Source organism: Petaurus breviceps, unplaced genomic scaffold, assembly GCF_028583685.1.
Source record: "Petaurus breviceps papuanus isolate PSGF00001 unplaced genomic scaffold, PetGlider_PUasm1.0 37, whole genome shotgun sequence".
NCBI classification, from domain to species: domain Eukaryota; kingdom Metazoa; phylum Chordata; class Mammalia; order Diprotodontia; family Petauridae; genus Petaurus; species Petaurus breviceps.
Genome location: NW_027186296.1, coordinates 59,132,599 through 59,158,596, shown reverse-complemented (window position 1 = coordinate 59,158,596; position 25,998 = coordinate 59,132,599). Strand labels below are relative to the sequence as shown.

At 38.9% G+C, this 25,998-nt stretch overlaps 2 protein-coding genes and 1 pseudogene across 6 annotated transcripts in view; 1 reads left to right on the top strand and 2 right to left on the bottom strand.

Annotated features, from left to right (window-relative positions):
* Window positions 1-553: 553 nt before the first annotated feature.
* On the bottom strand, window positions 554-2,832 carry LOC138169233 (heat shock cognate 71 kDa protein-like; annotated as a pseudogene).
* Window positions 2,833-22,730: 19,898 nt separating this feature from the next.
* On the bottom strand, window positions 22,731-24,524 carry LOC138168339 (general transcription factor II-I repeat domain-containing protein 2-like). Its single transcript, XM_069097391.1, has one exon. The coding sequence runs from the start codon at window positions 24,522-24,524 to the stop codon at window positions 22,731-22,733; it is 1,794 nt and encodes a 597-aa protein (XP_068953492.1).
* A 423-nt stretch (window positions 24,525-24,947) lies between these two features.
* Window positions 24,948-25,998, top strand: part of CHD2 (chromodomain helicase DNA binding protein 2) — a 153,458-nt gene continuing 152,407 nt past the window's right edge. For 2 of the 5 annotated variants that reach the window (XM_069098521.1, XM_069098517.1), the window contains exon 1: window positions 24,961-25,111. The gene's annotated coding sequence lies outside the window, so the exon portion shown is untranslated. Of the gene's footprint in view, window positions 25,112-25,147; window positions 25,211-25,453; window positions 25,868-25,998 lie in introns of those variants that run through there. The other 3 variants (XM_069098519.1, XM_069098520.1, XM_069098518.1) reach the window with 3 other exon arrangements.

The window sequence follows — 25,998 nt, the reverse complement described above, 5'->3', positions numbered from 1 at the left end:
CTCAAAGTCTTTCCAACTTGGCAAGAGCTGTCAGAGTTTGTGTTTTGCTGACATAGCCTAAGAAAACTCAGTCACCTTCATGCCATGATGAGGCATGTTAAGAGGCCTTTAAAACATATCCCCACATTCCATAAATTCAAAGGAAGAATTGTGTTCAGTGGCCCAACCTCAGGGTAAGGTATCAGAGTCAGATGCTTCTAATATTACCAAGACACTTCAGCCTTTGGATTCAAGGAGATCATCTATCTGCTAAAATTATAATCATGCTACTAAAAGATCTTGAGTTAGAATTAGTATTCTTAACTTGGCATGTGTGTGTTTTAATTATTCAATTAAATAAGAGCACATATTCGTCTTAGCACATTTTTATGAAGATAGTTTCAGTTACAATTTTTTAGGTAGTAAATTCTTGCCATACTTAAGATAATTTTAGTCACTGATATTACAGATCATCACAAACTAATTTAAATTTAGAAATATGATTAGAAATCTGCTATTATAAGCTGGCAAAGGGAATGTAGTCAACTTCATTTATATGAGAGGTGCTTGAAACTTATCTCTTATTTATTTATTTATTTTTTGTTATGGTGCCAATTTTAAATAGATTTTATTCTCCAAGACAATTGCATTTCCACTTGTTTACAGTACTGATAAAGTGCAATGTTGTTTACTTCTCTCCCTCTGCACACATTCAAGTATTCAAAATGCCCAGATTTACACAGTAGCTTAAATGTTACTTTTAAACTGCTACTGCCTTGGCTACAAATTTGAGTCCTTCAATTTTTGAAAAGCTGTGTGGAATGCTCTGATGTGTTTAGTCGACCTCTTCAATGGTGGGTCCAGAAGAAGCACCTCCAGATGGGGCTGCTCCACCCCCTGGGAACCCACCAGGCATGCCTCCTGCACTCTGTTACAGCTTAGTAATAATGGGGTTGCAGACCTTCTCCAATTCTTTCTGCTGATGCTCAAATTCTTCCTTCTCAGCAGTCTGGTTCTTATCCAGCCAGTTGATTATTTCATTACATTTGTCAAGGATCTTCTGTTTGTCTTCATCACCACTTTTGCCTTGCAGTTTTTCATCCTCTACAGTTGCTTCCATGTTGAAAGCATAAGATTCAAGAGAATTCTTGGAAGATACCTTGTCTCTCTGCTTTTCATCCTCAGCCTTATATTTCTCAGCCTCCTGGACCATACGCTCAATGTCTTCTTTGCTCAGACGTCCTTTATCATTGGTGATAGTGATCTTGTTCTCCTTGCCTGTGCTCTTATCCACAGCAGAAACATTGAGGATGCCATTTGCATCAGTGTCAAACGTTACTTCAATCTGAGGAACACCCCTGGGTGCTGGAGGAATTCCTGTGAGCTCAAATTTGCCAAGCAGATTGTTATCCTTTGTCATCGCTCTCTCACCTTCATAAACCTGAATAAGCACACCAGGCTGGTTGTCTGAATAGATGGTAAAGGTCTGTGTCTGCTTGGTGGGGATGGTGGTATTGCATTTGATCAGAACGGTCATAACTCCACCAGCAGTTTCAATTCCAAGGGAAAGAGGAGTGACATCCAACAAAAGCAAGTCCTACACATTCTCAGATTTATCTCCAGACAAAATGGCAGCTTGGACAGCTGCACCATAAGCAACAGCCTCATCAGGATTGATACTCTTATTGAGCTCCTTGCCATTGAAGAAGTCTTGCAGAAGCTTCTGGATTTGGGGGATTCGAGTGGAACCACCCACCAGGACGATGTCATGAATCTGAGACTTATCTAGCTTGGCATCTCTTAAGGCCTTCTCCACAGGGTCCAGGGTGCCACGGAAGAGATCAGCATTCAGCTCTTCGAAACAGGCTCTTGTGATTGATGTATAGAAGTCAATACCTTCATAGAGGGAATCAATCTCAATACTGGCCTGGGTACTGGAAGAGAGGGTACGCTTTGCACGTTCACAAGCAGTGCACAGACGGCGAACAGTCCTCTTGTTCTCACTGATGTCCTTCTTGTGCTTTTGCTTGAACTTGGCAATGAAATGGTTGACTATTCGGTTGTCAAAGTCCTCCCCACCCAAGTGGGTGTCCCCAGCTGTGGACTTGACCTCAAAGATGCCATCTTCAATGGTAAGAATGGAGGCATCAAAGGTATCACCTCCAAGGTCAAAGATCAACACATTTCTCTCGGCACCAACCTTTTTGTCCAAGCCATAAGCAATAGCAGCAGCAGTTGGCTCATTGATGATTTGAAGCACATTGAGACCAGCTATGGTTCCAGCATCTTTGGTGGCCTGACGTTGGGAATCGTTGAAATAGGCTGGTACTGTGACCACAGCATTTGTGACGGTCTTCCCAAGGTAAGCTTCAGCAATTTCTTTCATCTTGGTCAAGACTATAGAAGATACTTCCTCTGGATAGAAACTTTTGGTCTCCCCTTTGTACTCCACTTGGACCTTAGGCCTGCCTGCATCATTCACCACCGTAAAAGGCCAATGCTTCATGTCTGATTGTACAACTGCATCATCAAATCTGCAACCAATCAGACGTTTGGCATCAAAAACTGTGTTGGTGGGGTTCATTGCAACTTGATTCTTTGCAGCATCACCGATTAAACGTTCTGTGTCGGTGAAGGCCACGTAGCTTGGGGTGGTCCTGTTTCCTTGGTCATTAGCAATGATCTCCACTTTCCCATGTTGGAAGACTCCCACACAGGAGTAAGTGGTGCCAAGATCAATGCCAACTGCAGGTCCCTTCGACATGGTTGCTGGGGAGTCGGGGGAGGTCGTAGCTGACCACTGTGGAGAGAGAAAGGCTGCTGCTGCGCTGAGTAGACCCTTATCTCTTATTTATTACCTACTAGAATTTACTGTTTGCTCTCTCACTGTTAGAAATACACTTACCTAAGAGTAGAACGGAAACCACTATGAGAAAAATAAATCTTACTAAATCTGAGAGGCAACATATTGTAGGAAGAGAACTATACTTAAAGTCAGGAAAGAACTGGATCGGAGTCCTGCTTTTGACCTTTATTATTTTGTGACCATGGAATAGCCACTCAACTTTTGGCACTGCCACAGTTTCCTTATTTATAAAATGAGGTATTTATGAGGTTAGTACTACAGATATTGACTTGTATTACCTGACTCACAGGTGTTGTGAGCCTTAAGTAAAATAATATATGCAAAATTCTTTGTGAACCTTAAAGTAATAAATAAATGTTTAGTATTATTAAATGTGACAATATAAACTTCTTAGGATTCTCCTTTATATTTTAAAATTATAGGCAGCTGAAATTCTTAAACAGAAAACATTTATGAAAGTGATATCCATCTTCATAGTAATCATCAACAATGAGGAATGACTTAATGAAAAATGTAACAGCTCACAAATTTTTTTGAAAGTGTATATTGGAGGATGCTATGTTTTAGCTACTTGGTATTGGGGGTATTTTGTGCTATTCTGGTGATCATATTATCTAGCATGTATTTGTACTTTAAGGCTTACAAAGCACTTTACTTATATAATTTTGCTACATTTTCACAACCCTGGGAGGTAGGTGCTATTATCGTCCCTATTTTTTTTTTTTTTTTGCCTTTTTGGAGGGCAATTGCCCAAGGTTACATGGCTAGTTTTTTTTTGTGTGGGTGTTAATTGACTGAGGCTGGAATCAAACTTGGGTCCTCCTGACTCTGGGGCCAGGGCTTTACTCAATGCCACCTAGCTGCTCCATTGTCCCTATTTTATAAAATTGGAAAATTGAGGCTGAAAGAGACTAAGTGAATTGCCCAGTCAGGGTAAAAGCTAGGAAATACCTAAGGCAAGATTTGAACCAAGTCACAATTTGAACCAAAATGATAGTTCTCTTCAAGGACTTAAGGGTCTGTCATATGGAACAGAAATTAGGTGAATTTTGCTTAAAATTGTTGAATTTTTGTCATTTGAACTTAGTTATTTTCTGACTTGCAGTCCAGTGCTTTATCTACCTCATTTGTGAGAAAACTTTTCATTCTGAGTGAAGAGTTAAGAGTCCAGGAGTTTCAGGTACTACTTATTACCCTTGGCTATTTGTCTGCTAGAATAAGAAGATGGTGTAATTTTTTTTTTTTATGAGGAAGTTATTAACTCTTGGTTGAGAAATTGGGAAGCTGGCATGGGGCATAATCTTCTCACTAACCTAGGAAATACATCTAACCAATCCCTTAATTTCTCTTCATTACACCTGCTCTGAGTAGGGGGCCAGCCTACATTCAGTTTCTTCCCCACTTCTCTTGTCAGAGAAGGGAGAGACTCACTGAACGTACTGTAGGAGGAACAGAGAGAAATGACATCCTATGTTTTCCAGCTCACCCTCCAGCTCTCAGTTCCACTCTCCACCCTCAGCCCCGCCCCCACCCCACCCCTGCAATACAACCAGGAACTGAGAAAGCCTCTCCCCTCCTCTCCTGCCAGAGAAACAGCTGAGAACTCATTTTATTTATAAAGAAGCTGGGTGAAAAGGAATGAAGGTTACTGCTAAGTTTATACCTACACAGAGCACAGTAAAATGAGATATCCTTGCTGTGTGGAAAAGCTGATGAACATGATCAAGTCTTTGAACAAGTAGTTCCTTAGGCAAGTCAAGTTGGGACCTGATGAGTAACAGAGCAGAGAAAACAGGTAATCCTAGACACAGACTTGGCCCTTTACAAGTTTTCAGTTCCAGGACCTAGCCAAGGATACACTGGGGCTGCAGAGACCTGGCCTATACCATTCCAGCACGTTTTTTGAAAGAACTAATTCCCCAAAGGCAGAAGAAAAGGAATGAAACTGTACTTATACAGAAAAATGACTGATGGTATTTTCTGTTGCTTTCTTATTCATTAATGTTCCTTTTAAATGTTTGCTGGCTTAGATTCCTGGATCTGTTAGCATGATGAACAGCTGACTTGGATTTACTTAGATTTTTCTAGGTATTTAAAACTTAGTAGCAGCTAGAGACCCAAGATAGGTAAATCAACACAAAAATTCCTCATGATTATAAACTCAAATCTCTGAGGGACCAGAGGTGATACTGTCTATAGATTACATTTTCACTTTAAAAAGATTTAACATTAAGAATCCCACAGGAAAGTGGATAGTAGGGGTGGGGGAGAGGGGAGAACAGAGAATGGTAAAGAATCCTTGGTGCATTCAGAGAAACTCTTAAGTTCAGAAAACATAAGGAAGTTATAGAAAAGATTACTCTCTAGGTCCTGAGTAGCCATTTGGGTGCCCAGAAAAGATAAAATACTGAGCATGTAGTCCACACCTGAATCCTTGCTACTGGGGAAGGTGGAGGCTGGTAGATTTCTTTCCACTGAGCTATAGTAGGGATAAATTGATTAGGTGCCTGCACTAAGTATGGCACCAATATTTTAAGATTGGAGAGCTATGATGCATTCTGTCCCAATTCCCTGGTGCCTAATAGTGAAGTTAATAGCAGGGCCCTATTTATATAATCAGATATTATGCATTTAGAAAAGATTTAAATACAATAAGATCTCCTATCTGAAAACCCATTAGTAGCAATATTAAATGACACTCTCGTAATCTACCTTGCAAGTAGTTATATTCAGTCTTTGCTTGAAGACTTTCAGTAATGGAAAACTCAGTGCCTCTAGGGCCATCCCATCCCATTTTTGGACAACTTGTAATTGCTGGAACAGTTTCCCTTACCTACAGTCTTATTCTCCATCAATACAACTTCTACCTATTGTTCCTCTGGCACCAAGCAAAAGTCACCTAATTCCTGTTCCGACAGATAGATCCTTAAATACCTTTAGAGAACTATCATTTCTCTTAAGGTTTTTTTTCTCTGGGTTAAACTTCCTCATTTTTTTTATCTGATCCTCATGGGGCATGATTCCCAACCCCCTCGACCTCCTAAGCACTCTCCTTTGGACATACTACAGCTCATCCAAGTCCTTCTGCAAATTTGCTCTAGAGCCATGGGCTGATGTGGGCAGGATAGCCTCTATCTGGCAGTGGACACTCTGATCTTCTGTTAAATCTGCCCAAGATGCCATTAACTTTTTTTATTTACTGTGCCATATTGTTGACTCATATTGAATTTAGAATTTACTTAAAACTCCAACTTTTGTTTGTTTTTACACGAACTCTTGTCTAGTCATAATACCTCCATCAGAGCTTTGGAGTCATCTTTGACTGTTTCCTTCTGTCTTCTCCCCACACCCAATCTCTTTCTGAGTCCGGTATATTCCATGGCCTCAACACATCTAGAATTCACCTCTTGGCTAGTAATGATGTCCTTACTGGTCTCCCTGGCTCTCATCTTTCTCCCTAGTACTTCATACTTCTTCATTAATTCATTGATCTATGAGTTTGCCAGTATGAGTACTCTCTACCAAAGCAGATCAATATCTATCTATGTAGATGTTCTTTAGAGAAGCTTTGGTTGAAAAATTCATGATCCTGTGATTAGCCTTTCTGATTTTAACTAGGCTAGTCCTTGGAAAACAATCACACAATATAACACTGATGAGCACTAAGTCTTTTTAGCTTGGTAGGACTTACCTAAGTTTGTGCTTAGTGGGCATAGTCTTTGAGAAGACAAGGTTACCTCCACACCATGATGAGGCTGGTTTTGAATATCACTGGTGGATACTGAACATATAGCTGCCAAATAATCTTCTTAATAAACAGATCTGACCATGTCAATCCCTCCGCAAAAACTCCTAGTGTTTCCCTATTGCTTCTAGGATAAAAGACAAAATTCTTAGTCTAATATTCAAGGCCCTACACAATATGGCTTCAATTCTTTTCATATACTTCATACCTCACCCAAGTTGGACAACTTTCTGTTCCCAGGTCTCTTTCACGAAGGCCATCCCCATGCCTAGGATACAATCTGACCTAGTTTCTGCCTATTGAAAACCTTTTCTTTTCTCAAGGCCCAACTCAAGTGTCACCTCCTTCATGAACCCTTCCCTGATAAAGCCAGATGATAGTCTTATCTTCTGCCTCATTTTCTCTAGACAGCTTGTTCTGGGTCTCTTCTTTCCTCCAGTCACATTTTATCTTGAATTATTTGTGCATTTGTAATATCCCTTTAGCTGATGGTAATCTCTTAAAGCACAGAGATGTTTTTCATCTTTCAATTTCTAATACTTAGTATAGTTCCTTACACAAAGAGAAATGAAATAAGTGTTTATTGAATGAATAAGTGAATAAATCCTGAACTTCCACAATCAATTTTTTTAACTTAGAGGATTTATCCCTATTAAATTTATTTTACTAGATTTATCTCCTATCTTATCTGGATCTTTTTGAATGCTATTTCTTTCATCCAGTATGTTCCTTATACCTCACAATTTTAGGTCATCTGTGAATTTTATCAACATGTCATCTCCACTTTTACCCAAGTTACTGATAAAAATGTTAAACAAAGGAGGACCAAGGACAGGTTTCCAGGAACATTCCATTAGATACCTCCCTCCAGATTGACCTCAATCCATTAATCACTTTTCTTTAGGCATGATACTTCATTCTAGCATTTCTGAATTCACCTAATTGCATTATGTACTCCACATCTCTTTATCTAATCCACAAAAGTACTGTTAGAGACAATGCTTCAGTCACTTATGGCCTAATGGTTGTCCCTCTCCCATGCTGGACCCTATTTATAGACTGACACAGGACACATTAGGTCCTAGGGGAGCCTGACCCCAAGAGAAGTGGTTGGCTTTTGCTTGTACTTTATGTCCCATTATGTCCACACCTGGAGTTTCTACACAAAAAAAATCCTTAAGTAAAAATAGATTCTCCTCAAAAGGGATTGACAGAGTCCCTCATAGAAAAGCTGCTCAGTGTATAAAATGGTAGCTAAGATGCCAAATGATAGTTCTACCTTATTTTCTACCACACTCTGCCACAAAAGAAATACTTAAAACACACTAGATTCATAAGTGGGCATTGGCAAATATTTAAAATATGCAAACAGTCATCTTTCATTCCTATTGTACTTCACTGGAAAATTGATGCTTAACACATGAAATGCTTTATGGGACTGCTGAATAGGTGTTCCACTTTCACTTCAGAGGAGTATAGTCTGATCAGTTCATGCAACATTCTTATCTTCTGGCTAGGTAGATATATTTAATTTATCTTCTCAGTTTTTGGTGATCATCTTCTTTAAGAAGAGGACCTAGCACAGCATAACAATCACCCAGCCCTATCAGTCACCCTTGACTTCTACCAAGCCATTCATGTCAGGGTAGCTGTACAGCTCCCTAAGCACAAGGGAGAAACATGAAGCCAAAGAGGGAACCAGGGACTTTAGGTTCATGGTCAAGTTAATCTAGATAAGCTTCCATGTGCTTACAGTTACCATTGCTTTGGGGAGAAAGGGGGAGGAAATCCCTTCCTCCTCAACTGGAAGTCTGAGTATTGGCCATGTCCCAACATACAAGGCCACCTTGAAAGAAGGAGAATCTTTTCTTCTCAATCTTTTATCATGCCTGCTGAAGGGGTAGTTCTTCCTGGCTGAGTCTCCAATCATCTTTGATTCAGTGCCCCTCTCCCCAAAATGAGATCCAAGGGACCAACCAAGAGGAGACACCTCTGGTTGCCCATGCCCTTCAACAAGAAAACAGAGTATGCGTCTCTCCTCATGCAGCCAGAGAGAATGTTTCATAGATGAGCTCCTATTATATTTTACAGTAAGAAAAGTACTGTGTCTAAAATGCGAGGATCTGAGTTTAAATCCTGGTTCTATAATCTTAAACAAGTTATTTCCCTTTTCTGGGCCTCAGTTTTTTCATCCCTAAAATGAAAAGTTTGGATTAGACGATCCTTATTTTCATATTCGCCATTAAATTCTCTATTCAAATCCAGGTCTATTATATATATGCAATTCCTCTGAATTACCAATCTAATAACACTATCAAAAAAAGAAAACAAAATTAGTATTTTTAAAACTCATTCACTCTTCTTCATATCTTGAGTTTTGGGACTGGTTATGTTCCCAGAGAGTCTCACTTTCTCCATGCAAATACAAGTGAGAGCATAAGAGGAGGTTACTATCAGAAAATACTGTTTCAGATAAATGGTATAAGACCAAATCTCATTAATGACACCTTATAAATGTTCCTCAATACTGGTATTACTGTGTAGGGGTCTTACTAGGACCCAGAATCCTAATTTAGTCACTCTTGTTTCAGAGTCCTGGGGAACAACCAGAGATGTTATGAGGTTCAAATGAGATAATAGGTATATAGCATTTTGCAAACCTTCAAGTGCTATATAAATGTCAGTTATTATATTGTTATTATCATTAGTCTCCAGTTTCCAGCCCTCCATTGTGTTAAAGACATATGTACCTGAGCCTTCTACTAAACTCCTACTGGGCCCAAGCAATGTTTATAGACTAATGAAGGAGTTTGCAGGTAACATTGGTTCTCTGGAGGGAAAAAAGCACATATTTTTAAATTTATTTTGTACTATTAAAAATTCTTAAGTCTAAACAATCAACAAAACAATAAATCAAAACCTGATTTGTATGGATTGGAGATTTCTGAGGTGTGAATTCTCACACTGAAAATTTTACAATTGGCTCTTGGAAACCCTAGAGCCACTCCAATGTACCCCTGGGAGCACCACCTCCATATGTCACCTAGGACTCATTCTCCAGTACACACATGGAATTCACTCCTTACACCTCACACATACTCACAACCTTTTTTAAAACAACAACATTCACTCACACAATACAAACATTAGCTCTGTCTATTTTTCTTCCCACAACCTTGGACTGGGTTCCACCATGATATGTCTATTGCTACTGATGCTTCTTAAACATATCCAGGGTATAGAAAGCTATTGGGGGATAGTTGGATGCCTCTATAGCTTCCCATGCAAAATCAAACACCCTTGTTTCACTTTTCAGTATTTTAAAAGCCTTCCTATTATATATTACAGAATTTTGTCAGGATTTGAAGTTAAGCTCACTGACATGCAGCGTAAGGAATTAAATTTCTTACCCTTTTTGAAAATGTGTACATATTCCTATCTTTAGTCTTGCAGTATCCCTTCCATCCTTCACAGTTTCTCAAAGGCTGCCAACAGCAGCTTGGCAATTATCAGTCTCAATTTCTTATGTAGTCCATACTGGTCTGGTGACTTGAACTCACTGGGTTTTACTAGGTGCCCTTTCTTTTCATCTCTTCAATTAACGTTTCAATTCCATCTTAGCCATTTTTGTTCAATTTTTTTTCAGACTGGAGATTTTCCTTCACAGAGAAAATAAAAATAGTTTATTTCTTTCTGTCATCTTTTATCATCACCCTATTCACCCCAAACAGCAGGCACATCTCTTCTTTCATTTTTCTTTTGCTCATAACTAAATACTACCACCACCACCACCAAACACTTCCCTCCCCCCACTAATACTGCTACCACCACCACCACCCACACTACCAGCAATAATACCAACCACACCACCATCAACAATGACAAAAACCCTTTTTGTTGCCTTTAGCATTCATTGCCAATCAGCATCTCTTGATACTGTTTTTACAGGACCATGTATTCATCATCAGTTATTTGCCCATGTTTCCATTTTCTCCACATGTCCTCTTAAAATCAGGTTTGTTTGATGTTTCCTGGGTATGCATATTGGCCTCTTTAGGCAGCACCACCTGTTCTTCCTCTTCAGGATTGTTTGTCCTTTGATGGAGCATTATTCTTAAGAAAATCTCAATGATAGTGTTGAATAAGGACTATATGTTCAGCAAATTTAATTAAGAATTGATAATTTTCTATAGTAAGAATATATGATTAATCAAAACTTCTAATCCTGCAGCCTTATTAGATAATAAAGCTTATGTTAGCTTAAGCTTTCCTTAAAAAGTGAATTCATTGGCTCAAGAGGCAGAGGACCAAGGTTAAAATCTTGCCTTTGATATTTATTGGTCATGTGTCCTTGGACAAAATACTTAACTTCTGTGGGCCTCAGTTTCCTCATCTATAAAATGGGGGGTTGTACCAAATGACCCCTCAGGTCCCTTCCAACTCTAAGTCTGTGATTTGTTTATTTATTTATTTTTTAAGCAATCGGGGTTAAGTAACTTGCTCAAGATTACAAGGCCAGTTATTTCTGGGTGTGGTGCTGAGTATCTGAGCCCGGATTTGATCCAGGTCATCCCGACACTGGAGCCAGTGCTCTTACTCGCTGAGCCACCTGGCCGCCCCTGAGTATGTGATTTAAACAGAATTAGTTGAAAATCTGTCAAGATATTAAAATTAAAATTTCATAGAATTAGTAATGTCTTTTGAAACTGTATGCATCACTGAATGATTCACTTTTTAATTTCAGGATTAAAAGTTTCTCTTTTAGCATCAGATAATAGTCTTCTTGCTCTCACCTTTCCTTCACTATCCACATTTCTCCATTCATGAGTTTCTTTTGATTTCTTAATAATAGCACTCAAAACTCTGTTTCTACTTTTATCTCCTGTATCTATATTTAAAATTAATATTAGTTCTAAACTAATATCAAACTTCAATATTAAATGTTATCACTTACATGTATTTATTGAGTTTAGATTAAAATAAAGGATACTTAGACTTTTATTTGTGGCAGTAATTGTTACCTATTTTGTGAATAATTTAGCTAGCATTTACATTACTTGGGGGGTTGTTACTTAGTTTGTGGATTATCCAGTCTCCCTATTTGTCTCTTTTCTTGGCTATTTCTTTTCCACCAGTGACTGGAAAAAAACAAAAATGAAGTACTGCTGATTGTGTGACATTAGGCTAATCACACTAGACCTACTCTCTAATTTCCAAAATGTGTAGTGAATTAGATCAAAGGGGTCAAACATGCAGCCCTTGGACCCACTACAGTTGCACCACTCCCAACCCTGGGAAGGTCACAGCCTCTCAACCTCAGCTTCTTCAGGGATTATCATAGTTGTCTCTCAGAATTGTAAGGATTAAGTGAGATACATAAAGTACTTTGCAAACTTTAAAGCAATATACACATATATATGTACATACATATAAATATACATATATGTGTATGAATATACAATGTGTACATACATTATATATGCTCTTGGGGTCTGTTTATTCAACCAAACTGTCAATAAAAGGGCCTATATGACTCCATTTTGCTCATAAGAACAGTTTGAGCGATTTTCTAGAATATTTGTAGAATATTCCCCTAATCTACTAGTTTAGTCACCTTGTCAAAAAAAGAAAATAAGGCTAAACTTGATCTTGATGATACTATACTGGATTTTTGTAATAGCTGCTTCATTTTCTACAAGTTCATTAACTCTCTTTCAAAATAAGTTTTTATTGATGCCTTTGTTTTTCCCTCACAGTAATTTCTGGAAATGCCCTTCTCCTGACCTTCCCCTCTCCTCTAATTGGTACTATCTTTTACAGACTACGTTCTAGAAGTTTGTCAGTCTTCTTCAAGTTCACTACAGTATAGTTAGCAGATTTGTTTTTTCCGCAAGCATTAGTGCTGGTTATTAGTAGCTACTCAAGAAATCTTTATTGAATTGAACTGTTGAAAGATATGTTGAAAGAGGTTAGAAAATGGAGATGATGTGGGAGAGCAATAATCAGGAAGTAGAATACAAAGTTGGTTATAGGGAAAGTCATTGAACCTTAAAAGACATTGACCTTGCTGGCAAAACGTCAACATGGTTGCATAGTTAGGCCTGGGGTAAAGGTTAGGCTATGACTTTCATGGGTGAGGAATAGGATTAATTTCTTTGCTTTTTGTCTTTAGTCTTAAGGCAGATAGAGTGTGTTCTCCTGCTCTTTCCCTACCAATATTACTTTGTATTTATTTTGTATATAGATTTTTATTGACTTACCTTCCCCTCTCCACCTCCAAAACCCAGCAGAATGGAAGCTCCTTGACAACAAGGACTTTTTTTGTGCCTTTGTATCTAGCACTGCCGCTCTTTGAATGAATGAATGAATATAAAAGTAAAACGAAGCAATGCCTCCCACACAATACAGATTTCCTTACTGTTCCTTTTAGTATACATCATATATAGGAGACCTATGTAACACAACTGCATGAGTTGTACCACAACCAAACTCTTAAGTTGACAAAATACTTATTCTGTGCACAGCACTGTGCTAGGTACTGGAAGAAACACAAAGATGAATAAAACAAAGTTCATTTTCTCATGACATAGGCTTATGTGCTACAAATGAACATTTAATATAATTTAATAAAAAAAGATCATAAATGTATAAGAGGAATACAAAATGCTATGAAATGTCTGAGGAGGGAAAGATGAATTCTATCTGGGGAAGGAAGAAGGTGGCATTTTAAGCTGGCTCTTAGAAGTTCTGTGGAGATGGGAGAAAGGGCATTCTAGGAACAGGGAATGAAGGAGAAAATGGACTGTTACTGAACAATTGTAAGAAGTCCAATTTAGCTGTAGCACAAGAATACACAGTAAGGAAGTAGGTTGGTGCCTGATTGTGAGAAACTTTAAATTTGGGCCCAAGGAAACTTATTTTTACATTCTGGGCAGTAGGAAATTACTAAACAGTTTTTGAACAATTTATTGTAAAAAATTTTATTAAGAGGATACACAGTTTTTAAAATTTCATTTTAAAATTTCAAACTTAACCATCACATAAAAAGTGTTTTCAAATAGGCAGCAGAATATAAAAAGAATGACTGAATCTCATGAATGAATGAAACCATGGATCTCAATTTTATAACATTTACTTAAAACACTATATAATAAATTGTAAACATGACTTTCAAAACCATCCTTTGTACTTCCTTTTAAACTTCCTTCTGTTCTCTTCTGTACATTTTAAAAAGTGTTTCAATTGTCCTTTTTTTTCCCACTGTTGTTAGTTAACCTTCCTCTCACTGACCTTCCTTTTCCTGATTAGAAATCAAACAAAAAAAATCTTGTAATAAATAAGCACAGATAAGAAAAACGAATCCATACACTGGCCATGTCCAGAACTGTATGTCTTTTTCCATACTTCTTATATATCACCCCTCTGTCAGGAGATGGGTAACATGTTTCATCACAGGTCCTCTGGAAAAATGATTAGAGTTCTTAACTCTTACAAAGTTGTTTTTCTTAATAATGCTAATTGTTTTCCTGGTTCTGTTTACTTCTCTCTGAATCAGTTCACACAACTGTTCACACCCAAGTTCACACCCAAGATTCTCTGAAATAACTTTTTTTTGTCAATAATATTCCACTACATTCCTATACTACCATCTATTCGGCTATTACTGAATTGTGTAAGAGGAAATTTAAGGCACCACTTAGACTCTAATTCTTTTCTTTTTTCCTCTTTTAAACTCTTCTTGATAAAGAGTTTTTAACAGATTGACATGATTAGACCTGCAGATAAGGATGATTCATCTAGCAGCCAGTAGGTGTTTTGGATTATAGGAGCCAGAGACAGAATGAATGATTAGGAAGCTAATGTAAGAGAGTCTGGGCACATAGCAACAAAAGGGAATAATGACAGCAGTGGGAATAGAGAGGAGAAGATGGACGTTGAGAGAGACTGCAAGACTAGAATCAACTGTACTTAGCAACTTTTTGGATATGGAAGATGTGGGTAAGGGAGAATTAGGAAGAAGTTTTCAAACATGTATCGCTGGGTACAGTAATATATAAATATTTATAAATATTAATGAATGGTTGACACTGAGGTAGTGGCCAGGAATCAGAGATAAAATTAAAAATAGTCCCTTCCCGCAAAGACCTCCTATTAGGGGGATTATAGCCCATATTCAAATAAATGGTGTAACAAAGAGAATGCTGTCTCCAGTCAGGAGATGTGAATTCAAATCCTGACTTTCTTAATTTCTATCTGTGTGCTCTTATGCAAATCACTGAACCTTTCTCAGTCTCTGTCTCAGTTTCTTTATCCATAAAATGACTTGGTTGGTCAAACTATACCACTTGGAATTAACTCTTTCTCACCTTTGACTGTTAGAATCTTTCTCAGGTGTGTCTCCTAAGAGGACCCTTTCCTGATTTCCAGAGTTGTAAGTGGATTCTCACTTCTCTAATTAGTTTGTAGTTATTTCATAGGATTATACATTAGACCTTGGAGGTCATCTAGTTTGACCAACCCAGTCACAAGACTATTTTTCATTTTATCTCTGATTCCTGCCCACTACCTCAGTGTCAACAGCTAGGTGATGTAATAAATAGAACACTTAGACTTAGAAGGATATGAATTCAAATCCTACCTTACACATTTATTAGCTATTACACTGGCCAAGTTAAAAACCTCTCTTAGACTCAGTTTTCTCATCTGAAAAAATGAGGATAATTATATTACCTACTTCATCAGGTTGAGGTGAAGATCAAATGGGATAACATATGTAAAATAGAATTGTTAACCATTCATTAATATTTGTAAATATTTACCGAATGAATGAATGTTGATGTAGTTCAAGAATCTATCTGACTGAGATGCATAGTTAGCTATTGTTTAAGTTTAAAGACAATGTGTTAACAATACTTTTTGCTAAAAGTAAATTACATATAATCTCCTTGGCAAAGAAGAACCTGTCTATAGAAAGTATCTAGGAAGAGGTCAATGAATCAACAGATATTTAATCCTACCTTGTGTGCCAGGCACTGTGCTGAGCAGTTAGGGATACAAATAACTAAAGGTCCTCAAGCTTATATTCTCCTAGTATTTTAATAAAAGGAAGGTAGGGACATCTTATCAGTCTTCAATAAAAAAGGAAAGCAAACAACTGGATTACAGTTTTTTGCTACAAAGAATGCAAAAGACTAGTTTAGAGAGGATAGTAAAGAAAGGGAGGAATAGTCAAGTACTATAGATAAAGGCAGACAAGAAGTTCAGAGGTCAGATAGTAGAGATAAATAAGCTAGGATTGTCTAATCAATGAAGGATTGGGTATCCATCCTAAAGACTAGAGAAAAGAAATAAAAATCTAGGTTAGGGTTCTGATGCAGTCTAGTTAGACTGGACCCAGTCTACCCTGTGGTCTCAAGGCCACATGTGGCCTCCTAGGTTCTTGGGTTTAGCCTTTTGACTGAGTCCCAATTTTACAGAACAAAATTTTTTTATTAAGGGCATTTGTTCAGTGAAGTTTGGATTCAGTCAAAGGGTCTCACTTGAGGACCTAGAGGGCCACATGTGGCCTTGAGGCCACAGGTTCCACACCCCTGGACTGGAACCTTTCTCCTAGAGGGAAGAGAAGAGACAGGTAGACAGAAATAGCTAGAATGACTGATGAGTCCATAAGAGTAACCTTGGACACCAAAGGAATTCTACCAATTCTTGTTTTCAGCTGGATCTATGTAACTTATTAATCAAGGGGCCAATGATGCAATCTAGTTAGATAGGGTCCCTCAGGGAGGATGTGGATATGTAAATATAAAAACACCTGGAAAGACTAATGAGTCCATGAGTAAAGCACCTGACTACAAAAGTAACTCAGAAAGAAATAAGGGAGACTTGGGTTAAATTAATGGTTGGGGGGAAATGGAAAACAGATATTAATTAAAGATTAACAAGTGACAAAGCAAGAAAATATCAAGAAGAAGAGAGGAAAAATGGTCCTACAGTATTTTTGAAGAAAGTGCTTTGTCTCAAAACAGGAAATGCAAAGGAAGAGGCTAAAGAGAATGACTAGCCCATTACAAAAGGATTCGAAGAAAATCTGTCAAGAAAAAGACTTAGATTCTACTCACAGCTGTGTGATCAGTGTTGTCATTTAACCATATTGGTCCCAAGTTTACTTAGTTTTAAACCAAAGAAACTTGGCCAAAATTATCTCTAAAGTTCCTTCTAGCACTAAAATTCTATGATCTTATAGCCTAAAGGCAAAGTCTTTGGGGAAGAAATACCTGATCCCTCCATGCAAGTTGGAAGCTATCAGGGAATTGGTAGGGGAGCCTTCTGATGGAAAAGCCACATTTAGCCACAGCTTCTGCCCTTAAACTGCTAAAAATACATGGACCCCTTCCTTTTGTCTTTATTTCATCTGAAGGTCTGTATTATTTTCTATACAAAAAAGAAGCTTGACAAGATTTTTTAAATGCTGAGAATCACAGATCTTGAACTGATCAGGATTTTAGAGGGTATTGAAAGCAATTTCCTCATTTCACAGATGAAGAAACTGAAGCCCAGAGATTTTCAGTAACTCATCCAAGGTCACACAAGCGCTCAGTGTCAGGGTAAGGATATGAACTCAGGTCCTCTGATTCTAAATCCAATACTCTGTTCATTGTACCACATTGCAACAGAAAAGAGTTTCCTTTTGTTCCATACATATTAGAAAAGATCAGGGATCAAGTATAAGGGAAGAAATTACAGGATAGGGTAGTCTAAAAGAAAATGAGAAAAATAAGGATAATCAAAAACATTTAAAAATTCCTCAAGCCCCTGCTATGTACAACAACAGTATCTCATAGTGAATAGAGTGCTGGATTTGGAGCTTGGAAGATTTGGGTTGGGTTGAATTCCTGTTTTTTGTAATTATCATCAAGCCACCAAATCATATAAACACAAAGAGTTGGAAGACAGATACCTCAGTAGTCATCTACTCCCATGCGTCTATGAAAAGGCATTACCAATATCACATACCCAAGAAGTGGTCATCCAACTGTAACAGGGGCCAATGAACCCAGTCCTTAAGAGCATGTGCAGAATGCTCCTCCGAGGTAATTCAATCCATGTGGATTTGGGACTATCCTCAATCATTCTGTAGGTAATTCTGGCAAACGGGGGGGATGATTTAAACGGGGGGGGGGGGGGGGGGGGGGGGGGGGGGGGGAGTATATAGAATGCCAGGCCTAGAGTCAGGAAGATTCCTCTTTGTGAGTTCAAATCCTGCCTCAGATACTTCTTAGCTTTGTGACCTTGGGCAAGTCACGTAACCCTGTTTGTCTAAGTTTCCTCATTTGTAAAATGAGATGGAGAAGAAAATGGCAAACCACTCCAGTGTCTCTGCCAAGAAAACCCCAAATAGTGACATGAAGAGTCAGACATACCTGAACAATGCCTGAACAACAAACTAGTTCTATTCCACTAACCACATGGTGAAGAGAAGTCTTTTTGATTTGCTGTGGAGTCAGAACTCTATTATATTCAAAATGTCACTAGTTAACCAGGTCACTAGTTGGTGCAGATTCTTTCTAGATTTACTGGCATTAGAAAAGGAAAAGAGGTTTCTGAGGGCCTCCTGATAGGGGAAAGGCCTTGAGTCCTCTTCTCACCAAGCCCAGCATGGAATTGATAGTACATGGTACTCTCATTGCTTCTGTCTCTGTTGTTTCCATTCTTTCCTGCTTTGGGGTGAATGTAATTAGAAATGGCCATGACCTTGTGATGCTTCATCATGATATGGAGGTGATTCTGAATTCTTGATGACTATGCTGTCACAAGTTCTGACAGATCCTACTACAGGAGAAACTTTGTTATGGGTTCAGCAATGGACTACATGTTTGTCATTTGAAGATCACCTTAGGTAAATTCAGAGTGTTGTCAATGTATTGTACTGGCTTCCCAATTGTTCTCCCTACTCCAGTCTTTCCCCACTCAAAGCAATCCTCCACACATGTGCCAGAATAATCTTCCTAGGGAATAAGTCTATTCACATCACTTCCTTACTAAAAATTCTTGCTGTAGGTCCTTTTAAACTATGACTGCAGGGATTTATTTAAAAATGTCTGGTTTATGGTTTCTCTGATCCTCTTTATTTTGTATAAGAATATATTTGTTTCTTAAAATTTTGGAACTGGAAGCACTATCCTTGCTGTGAAACTTAAATGAATTGAAATTGCTAGAAATATATAAATGTACCTAATATACACATTTATATATAGCTATGCTAGTGATTAAACCCTTCTTCCTCCTGATAAGGTCTTTGTTTATAGGAAGCATACTCTCTCTGGCCTATAAATCTGCGTTGGCATTTGTAGCATTTCCTCTGGAACTAACTCTAACTCACACTTGCATTGGCAGGCCAGGTACCCAGAGTACACCAGTCTCCCCTAGAGGTAACCCTGGTAGGTTGGTCCTGAGCCCCCACTGGTGTGTTCCCCATTATTAACCAGTTGGTTAACTATTAGCTTTTAGAAGAAGGATTTATTGAGAAAGTATAACAAGAACAATTCATATAAAACAGTCCCTCAAAACTAGAGGACACTCTCCCTTGCACACAAGGTCCTTGAGGAGAGTAGGCTCCAATTTAATATATAAAGGGAATTAGGTACATGTAGGACCAAAGACCTTTAATTCTTGGTCCTAGGAATTCTTTTCTCTTTGTGAAGTCTTCATGAATTTCCCCTTGAGTGTAGCCCTTTGTTAGGCTCTGAGAATGGGTATCTTTTTTTTAGTCTGTAGATATACTTCTTTCCATCATGAAGGGTCATGATTTCTGAAATTGCCACCATCCCCAGGTGAGTATTTTCTCACATCTATCTTCAGGTAATTTCCCTGTTGTTAACAACTACCCCTACCCTGACTGCCAGTGGGCTTATTGATGGCTCTGATGTAAAGCCTAAACTCACTCCTCTTAAAATACTCATTCCTCTAATATCAGAAAAGAATAAATACAAAAGAAACAGAGGTGCTATTTTCCTGAAGACAGTAGTAGCCTGGGAGGAGACAGGACAGCCGCCCTTCCTCTGGCTGGCAGATCATAGCAGTCTTGGCTTTTCTTGCCATCAGGTAGGAACAGAGAGTAGGTCGTTTCTCTGGTATTAACACTTAGATCAGGCTTAGCATTATCAATTATGACCCTAGAGTCTGTGAAAAAGAGAGAGCAACTCTAATACATGAGAGAGAGGAGACCTTTTATATACAAAAGAGAAAGCTGGGATGACATTATTGTAAGGCATTTACCATACCACCTCTCTGATCTGGATGTACATTTGGAGGTATCTCAGCATACCCCTTCAGTCTCCAGCTTATTGTAGAAAATATCTATTAAATACATTTTTTTTCAGGAATACATGTCTGGTGCATGGGGTTTTCTCTTCTATAGTTCAGATACTGGGTCACCACATAATCACTCATTCGAGAGCTATTTGCTACAAATTGTAGGAACTGAAATAGGTAGGAGAAACCAATCAAGTCTTCTCATTTTAAAAGCCCTTAAACTCACATAGAGAGTCTTCATCCAATTGCTGTAGGGAGTGGCCCTAATTTTATCCTTCTATAATTGCCTATTGCTTCTAGGATAAAATATAAGCTCCTAAGACTAGCATACAAATTCCTCTGCAATCTAACTCCAACCATCCTTTCTAGTCTCATTTTATATTACTTTCCTTGAATATACTGCATTCCATTAAAACTGGTCGACTAGCTATTCCCTGACTTTGACAGTCTAACTCCCAACTTTGTTCATTCATAAGCCATTCTTCATCCCTCCTTATCCCTTGTATGTCACTGTCCTGTCTTCTTTCAAGGCTTAGCTCAGGCACCACCATGATCCTTTCTATCCCCAGTTCCCTTAGTTCTTATTACTTTCTTCCTTCTCAAATTACCTTGTATTATATTTATTTGTGTGCATACTGTCCACCTCTTCCACTCCCAAGTAGAATGTAAACTTCTTGGAGAAAAGAACTCTTTTTATTGTGTCTCTACATGCCAGCAACTAATTTGATACCTTACACATAGTATAAGAGCACAGTATCCTAAATTTAGAGTTGGATGAGTCATTGAGTCCAAACCCCTTATATTACAGATAAGAATCAGATCACTTAAGTTGAAGAGCTGGGATTTGAACCCAAGTCCTTTGACTACAAAACCTATGCCATTTTGCTGACCTACCAAGCTATTTTATTGTATTAAACTGACTGACTAGAAAGTTGGCCACCTTCATGGTTATAGCAACCCATGAATGTGTTTATGAAGGAATGGTAGGATGGCAATCTTCTTGGTGGAGCAAATAGCCACATCAAAGAAAAGGTTATTCTGAAGTATGTACAATTAGCTTTATTGGACTGTGGGGGGAGATAAAAATGAAAAAAATATATCTATATATCCATATATATTGCCCTTACTTTCAAGGATTTTATCATCTAATAGGCATGTTAAGCTATAGACAAATAAAAATGCTGTGAATTGTCTTTGAGAGACAGATGTATTAATGAACTATGATCAATTCCTTTATGCAGAGTAGTTTTTTCTTACCATCCCCTACTTGAGAAATACTGCTACAAGAGATTATATGAAATCCAGATTAACCAAGGTTGTGTTTCTGATTTTATTAAGACTTCAGGCAAAGTGAAGGCAGTCCCCTAGAGATGCTGCTTGGGCTTTGCTAGTAAGGTGTCAGTATAATAAATATGGAGAATGTTAATACAATATTTCACTGGGGAAAAAGGATGCTTTAGTAGTTCAGAGGTGAGAAGCGATGCCAAAGAACATAAGGTGGATTCTTCAGTTGGACCAGAGTAAATTCTGGCAGTCTGGTAGTTTGGTAGAACTCTCATTTCCTATCACTTGTGACTTTTTCTCCTATCTCTTCTTAGAGCCTGAATTTTTAAATGGTGTGTTATTAACAGTCTTTAGTATTTTCAGAGGAAAGGTATTAACTTGCTTTTTCTAGAGTACTATGAAGAGGAAACATTTTTTTTTTTGGTCTTTATTAATTTGTTTGCTTTTAGTTTACAAGATTCATCACCACAATTCCTTGAGTTTCAAATTTTCTCTCCCTCCCTCCCTTCCCCCCATGGTGGCATACAATCAAGTATAGTATCTGTAAACTTTCACATTATCGGGTTATAAAGAAGGATTGTATCAGATGGAATGAAGAATAGGAAAGAGGAAACAAAACCAAACAAGAAAAAGAAAAAGAGCAGGTAGTTTACTTCAATCTGGGTTCAAACTAAGAGGAAACCTTTTTGAAGAGAGGCTATGGAAAGAGCACTGAAGTCAGAAAAGCTAAATTTGTGATTTTTTGAAAGGGATAAATCTGGATTTGCTCTCTGGTTCATTTGATTACTACCTGTATGACCTTGGGCAAGTCACACCTTCTCTGGGCCTGTTTCCTTCTTTAATGAGGTGACATCCTTTAATAAGGTGACATCTGATGTCCCTTTCAGAACTAAATCTCTCATCTCTAATAGACAATATTTTCCTTTCTCATTGTTCTTAAGGTCCATGGATTGGCTGCAGAGATCATAGTTGATTAATTCCTGTGCTAGGTTTTTAATCTTGAGCAGGGGTGGCAAAAATGACACAGGAGAAAAACAGACTAATAGAATACACAGAAGCAAGTAAGGCTTGTTTCTTATTGTTTTCTTAAAGTTTTGATGCACATATTAAGTATTTTTGAGAGCCTATGGCTATATATATGATCTCATTAAAATGTATTCATTTGAACACTTTTTATTAACGGTTATTAATTTTATATATATATTTTTAAAAAGCAGAAACATAACACCAAGCTGAGAAGGAAGTGATGGGGGTAGGTCAGGGAAGACCTACACAACTTTACAGTAGGTAGGGGCCAAAATTAAAACAGGCTAAACTTCTTCAGGCCACAAATAGGTTTTTAGTGACTCAGTTTCCAATTAAAGGCATAATTAATGATTAAACCATTTTGCAAATAAACCATATTTAAAAAGGTAAATTTCAATTAATATCAATTAATAACACTTATCACTTAAAATTATTTATCACATTAATGTTAAAAAATTACTTTGTTAAGTAGTACAAGTTTTAATACATTTTTTGAGTTTTCTTACTGTTTACGTTTAGTTAATGGGATGTATTACACTTCTTGTCAGCAATCAGTTTATCATACTCTGGAATCATGTTTGAAATTGATGTTTTCAAAATATCTTCCAAGTGTTTATCAGTTAGAGTTGACCGTTGCTTGTTTTTATTCAAGTTCATAATGGAGAAGATTTTTTCGCATATGTAGGTACTTCCAAATATACTGAAAACCTGTAAAGCACTATCTCGCAAATTTTTAAACTTTCTCTTGTCCAAACTCTTGTAGAAGTTTTGAAGGCTGGTTTCTCTGTGTTTATTTCGATAAACTGTTGAGCACTGAAGTTCAATAACCTCCAGCTGTAAATGTGCAGGGAGTTCCTGTGGATCCACTGAGAAAGGATCTTCAATTAACTTAAATGTAATGTCATCTTCTTTGGAAAGTTTCAGTCTTCTGTCAAACTCCTGGATCAAAAGTTCAATGTCATTTGAATATTTTTCTCCTAATTCAGCATGCTTACACAACGGAATATGTTTCATACATGTAGTAAAATGGCACATTTCTCCTTTCAACAGTTGGCTCTTGAATAGCCTCAGTTTCATTTTGAAAGCCTTTACTGCAGCAATAATTTGAAAAATAAGTTGATTTTTCCCTTGAAGCTGTAAATTCAACTCATTTAGATGACCTGTGATGTCACATAAAAAATACAGGTCATTATTCCAAACTTCATTATGAAGTTCTGGGAAATTTTTTGAGTCATTCTCTAAGAATTGAACAATTTCTTCCTTGAGAGCAACAAAATGCTGAAACACCCTTCCATGGCTCAGCCAACGAACTTCTGTGTTATACAGTATATCATGGCAGGTGGTACCAACCTCTTCAAGAAATTCTTGAAATGCCTTATGTTTTAGTCCCCTTGAACGAATATAGTTTATAATAGAAAGTACCACTGACATTACATGGTCAAAATTCAAAACTTTGCTGCATAACACTTGCCAATGTACAATGCAATGATACTTAGTTATTTTTTTGCCAGCAAACTCTTCAACAAGAATTACTGCACCAAGGTTTTCCCCGCACATAGATGGAGCGCCATCAGTGCAAATCGCCACTAAGTTTTCAAACGTTATGCCTAACTTTTCAGTTATACACTTGTTCACTTGATTTGCGATTTCTTTTCCAGTAGTTTGACCTGACATGGAGTACAAACCAACTAGTTCCTCAGTTACTTCAAAGTTGTCATCAACACCTCGAATAAAAATGAGAAGTTGAGCAGTATCTGTCAAATCAGTGCTCTCCTCCATCGCTAAAGAATAATAGCTGAATTCATTTGTCTTCTGATTTAACTGATCATTAAGGTTATTAGATATATCAGCTACTCTTCGCTGCACGGTCATACGGGACAAACTTATATTATCAAAAACACTTTTTTTATCAGGACATAATCCAGAAACTGCAATCAGCAAACATTTCTTTATGAAGTCACCTTCAGTAAAAGACTTCCCAGCAGCAGCAATTTCTTTAGAAATTTGAAAACTAACCTTAGTAGCTGCCTCATTTTCTGAGGTTATGTTTTTAAAAACCTGTTGTTCCCCACTGAGATTTTTCAACAATTTGGATGCTTTAATTTGTTTTTCATTGAGGTCCAATTTGCTCAAGTCAGGATGTCGTGATTCGAAATGGCGACGAAGAATGTATTCCTTTGAAACAGCAATTTCTTCTTGGCAAACAAGGCACAATATTTTGTCTCCCATGTAAGTAAAGAAGTATCTATTTGTCCACTCCGGATTAAACACTCTGTGTTCTGATTCAATCTTCCGTTTCTTTTTATCAGCCATTTTATAAAGGCACCCCAAAATCTTTAATGCTAGAACTAAAAAAAATCTCCACAATACCTACTCACATACAGAGAAATACTGAACTGAGTGTCTGACCTTGGAGAAAGCTGGGTTGGCTGGTGTCGGGCCTCACTTTGTCCCTGTTTATCGCCAGTAATGACCTAAAACATAGCAGAAAAGAAAAACTCTTGCGTCTCAGACTAGAGACAGTGCTGATGATTGGTTGCCTCAGTTCACATGACAAACAGGAGTGTGCGTAGTGGCCACCTAGCAGCCAAGTTACAAGGTAGGCACAATAGTGACTAAGAGAAGGCAGGATAAACGGGGCACGAACAAAGCACTTGGTGCATCTTCACTTTCTTTTATATCCTCTACATTTTTTGCAGGTTCCCGAAATTCTCTGTTGGCCGGGTGTGCCCATTTGTTATGCAGGCCTGATCTAGGGTGACCAACCCCAGCCCCTCAATTCAGAACCCTGCGCTTTGAGCACCAGCCAATGAGAAGCTGAGGGCCAAGTAAAGAAGAAAGCAAAGCGAAGGGACGCAGCAATTGGCAAGAGAAGAAGCCTATGGGCTGGTAGGAAAGAGGTGGGATCAAGCTTGGCCAATGGGAAGGGCAGACTTGTTGTTGGGTGGTGAAGAACGTTTTGGGGACTGCGTGCAGCGGCTGCTGGGATGGGGGAAGATGTAAGGAGGTGGAGCCAATGGGAGCTACCAGCGATGCGCGCTAGTGTGCGCCCCTGTTGCGTTTGGGGCGAGTTAGGTTGCATGGAGGAAGTGATGGGGGGGTGGGGAGGTTGGATCGCTGTGGAGCTCCTGCTGCCGCTGCTGCAGCCGCCGCCGCAGCGAAGGGGCCATGTTGTGTGGTGTGTGTGGGGCGGGGGTGGGGGGCGAGGAGGAGGAGGAGGAGGAGGGAGTAACACAGAGAGAGGAGACGGGAGAGAGACACCACACACACGGCACAAGATGGCCGGAGAGGCAGCAGCACCCCGAGCTGTCAGGCGCTCCGCTGCGGTGGCGGCGGGATGCGGACGGCCGGGCGAAGAGCCGCGCCTGGCCCGCGCGGGGCTCTCGGAGGGCGCGGTGGCGGGGGTCCGCCGAGCCCCGGAACGCCGAGCGTTTCCGGGAGCCGCGAAGGAAAGGCGATCGGGTCGGAGGGGGGGCGGTAGGCTGTAGCTGAGGCTGCCGCGGCCGCTGCGGCACTCGCCCGATGCGGATTCCTTCCCTGGCGCCCTCGGCCCGGCCGCGGGAGGTACGGCGGGGGTCGTAGCCTGTCGGGCGTAGGGGAGGCCGGCGGCTAGAAGGAGAGCTCGGGGGTCGGGGTCCCTGCCGCTCTCGAACCGGGTAAGTCTCTCCTTTCTCTGCGCCTTTTATTGTCCTTTGTCCTTGAGAGGAAAAACAAAATGTCCTTGAGCTTCAGAGGAGGGGGGGAGGAGGGGACGCGAGTCGGCGGCGCTCCCTGCTCTGCACAGGGG

Bases quoted from the DNA above. Each gene is read 5' to 3' on its own strand.
- LOC138168339 (XM_069097391.1), bottom strand. From the start codon at position 24,524: ATGGCTGATAAAAAGAAACGGAAGATTGAATCAGAACACAGAGTGTTT.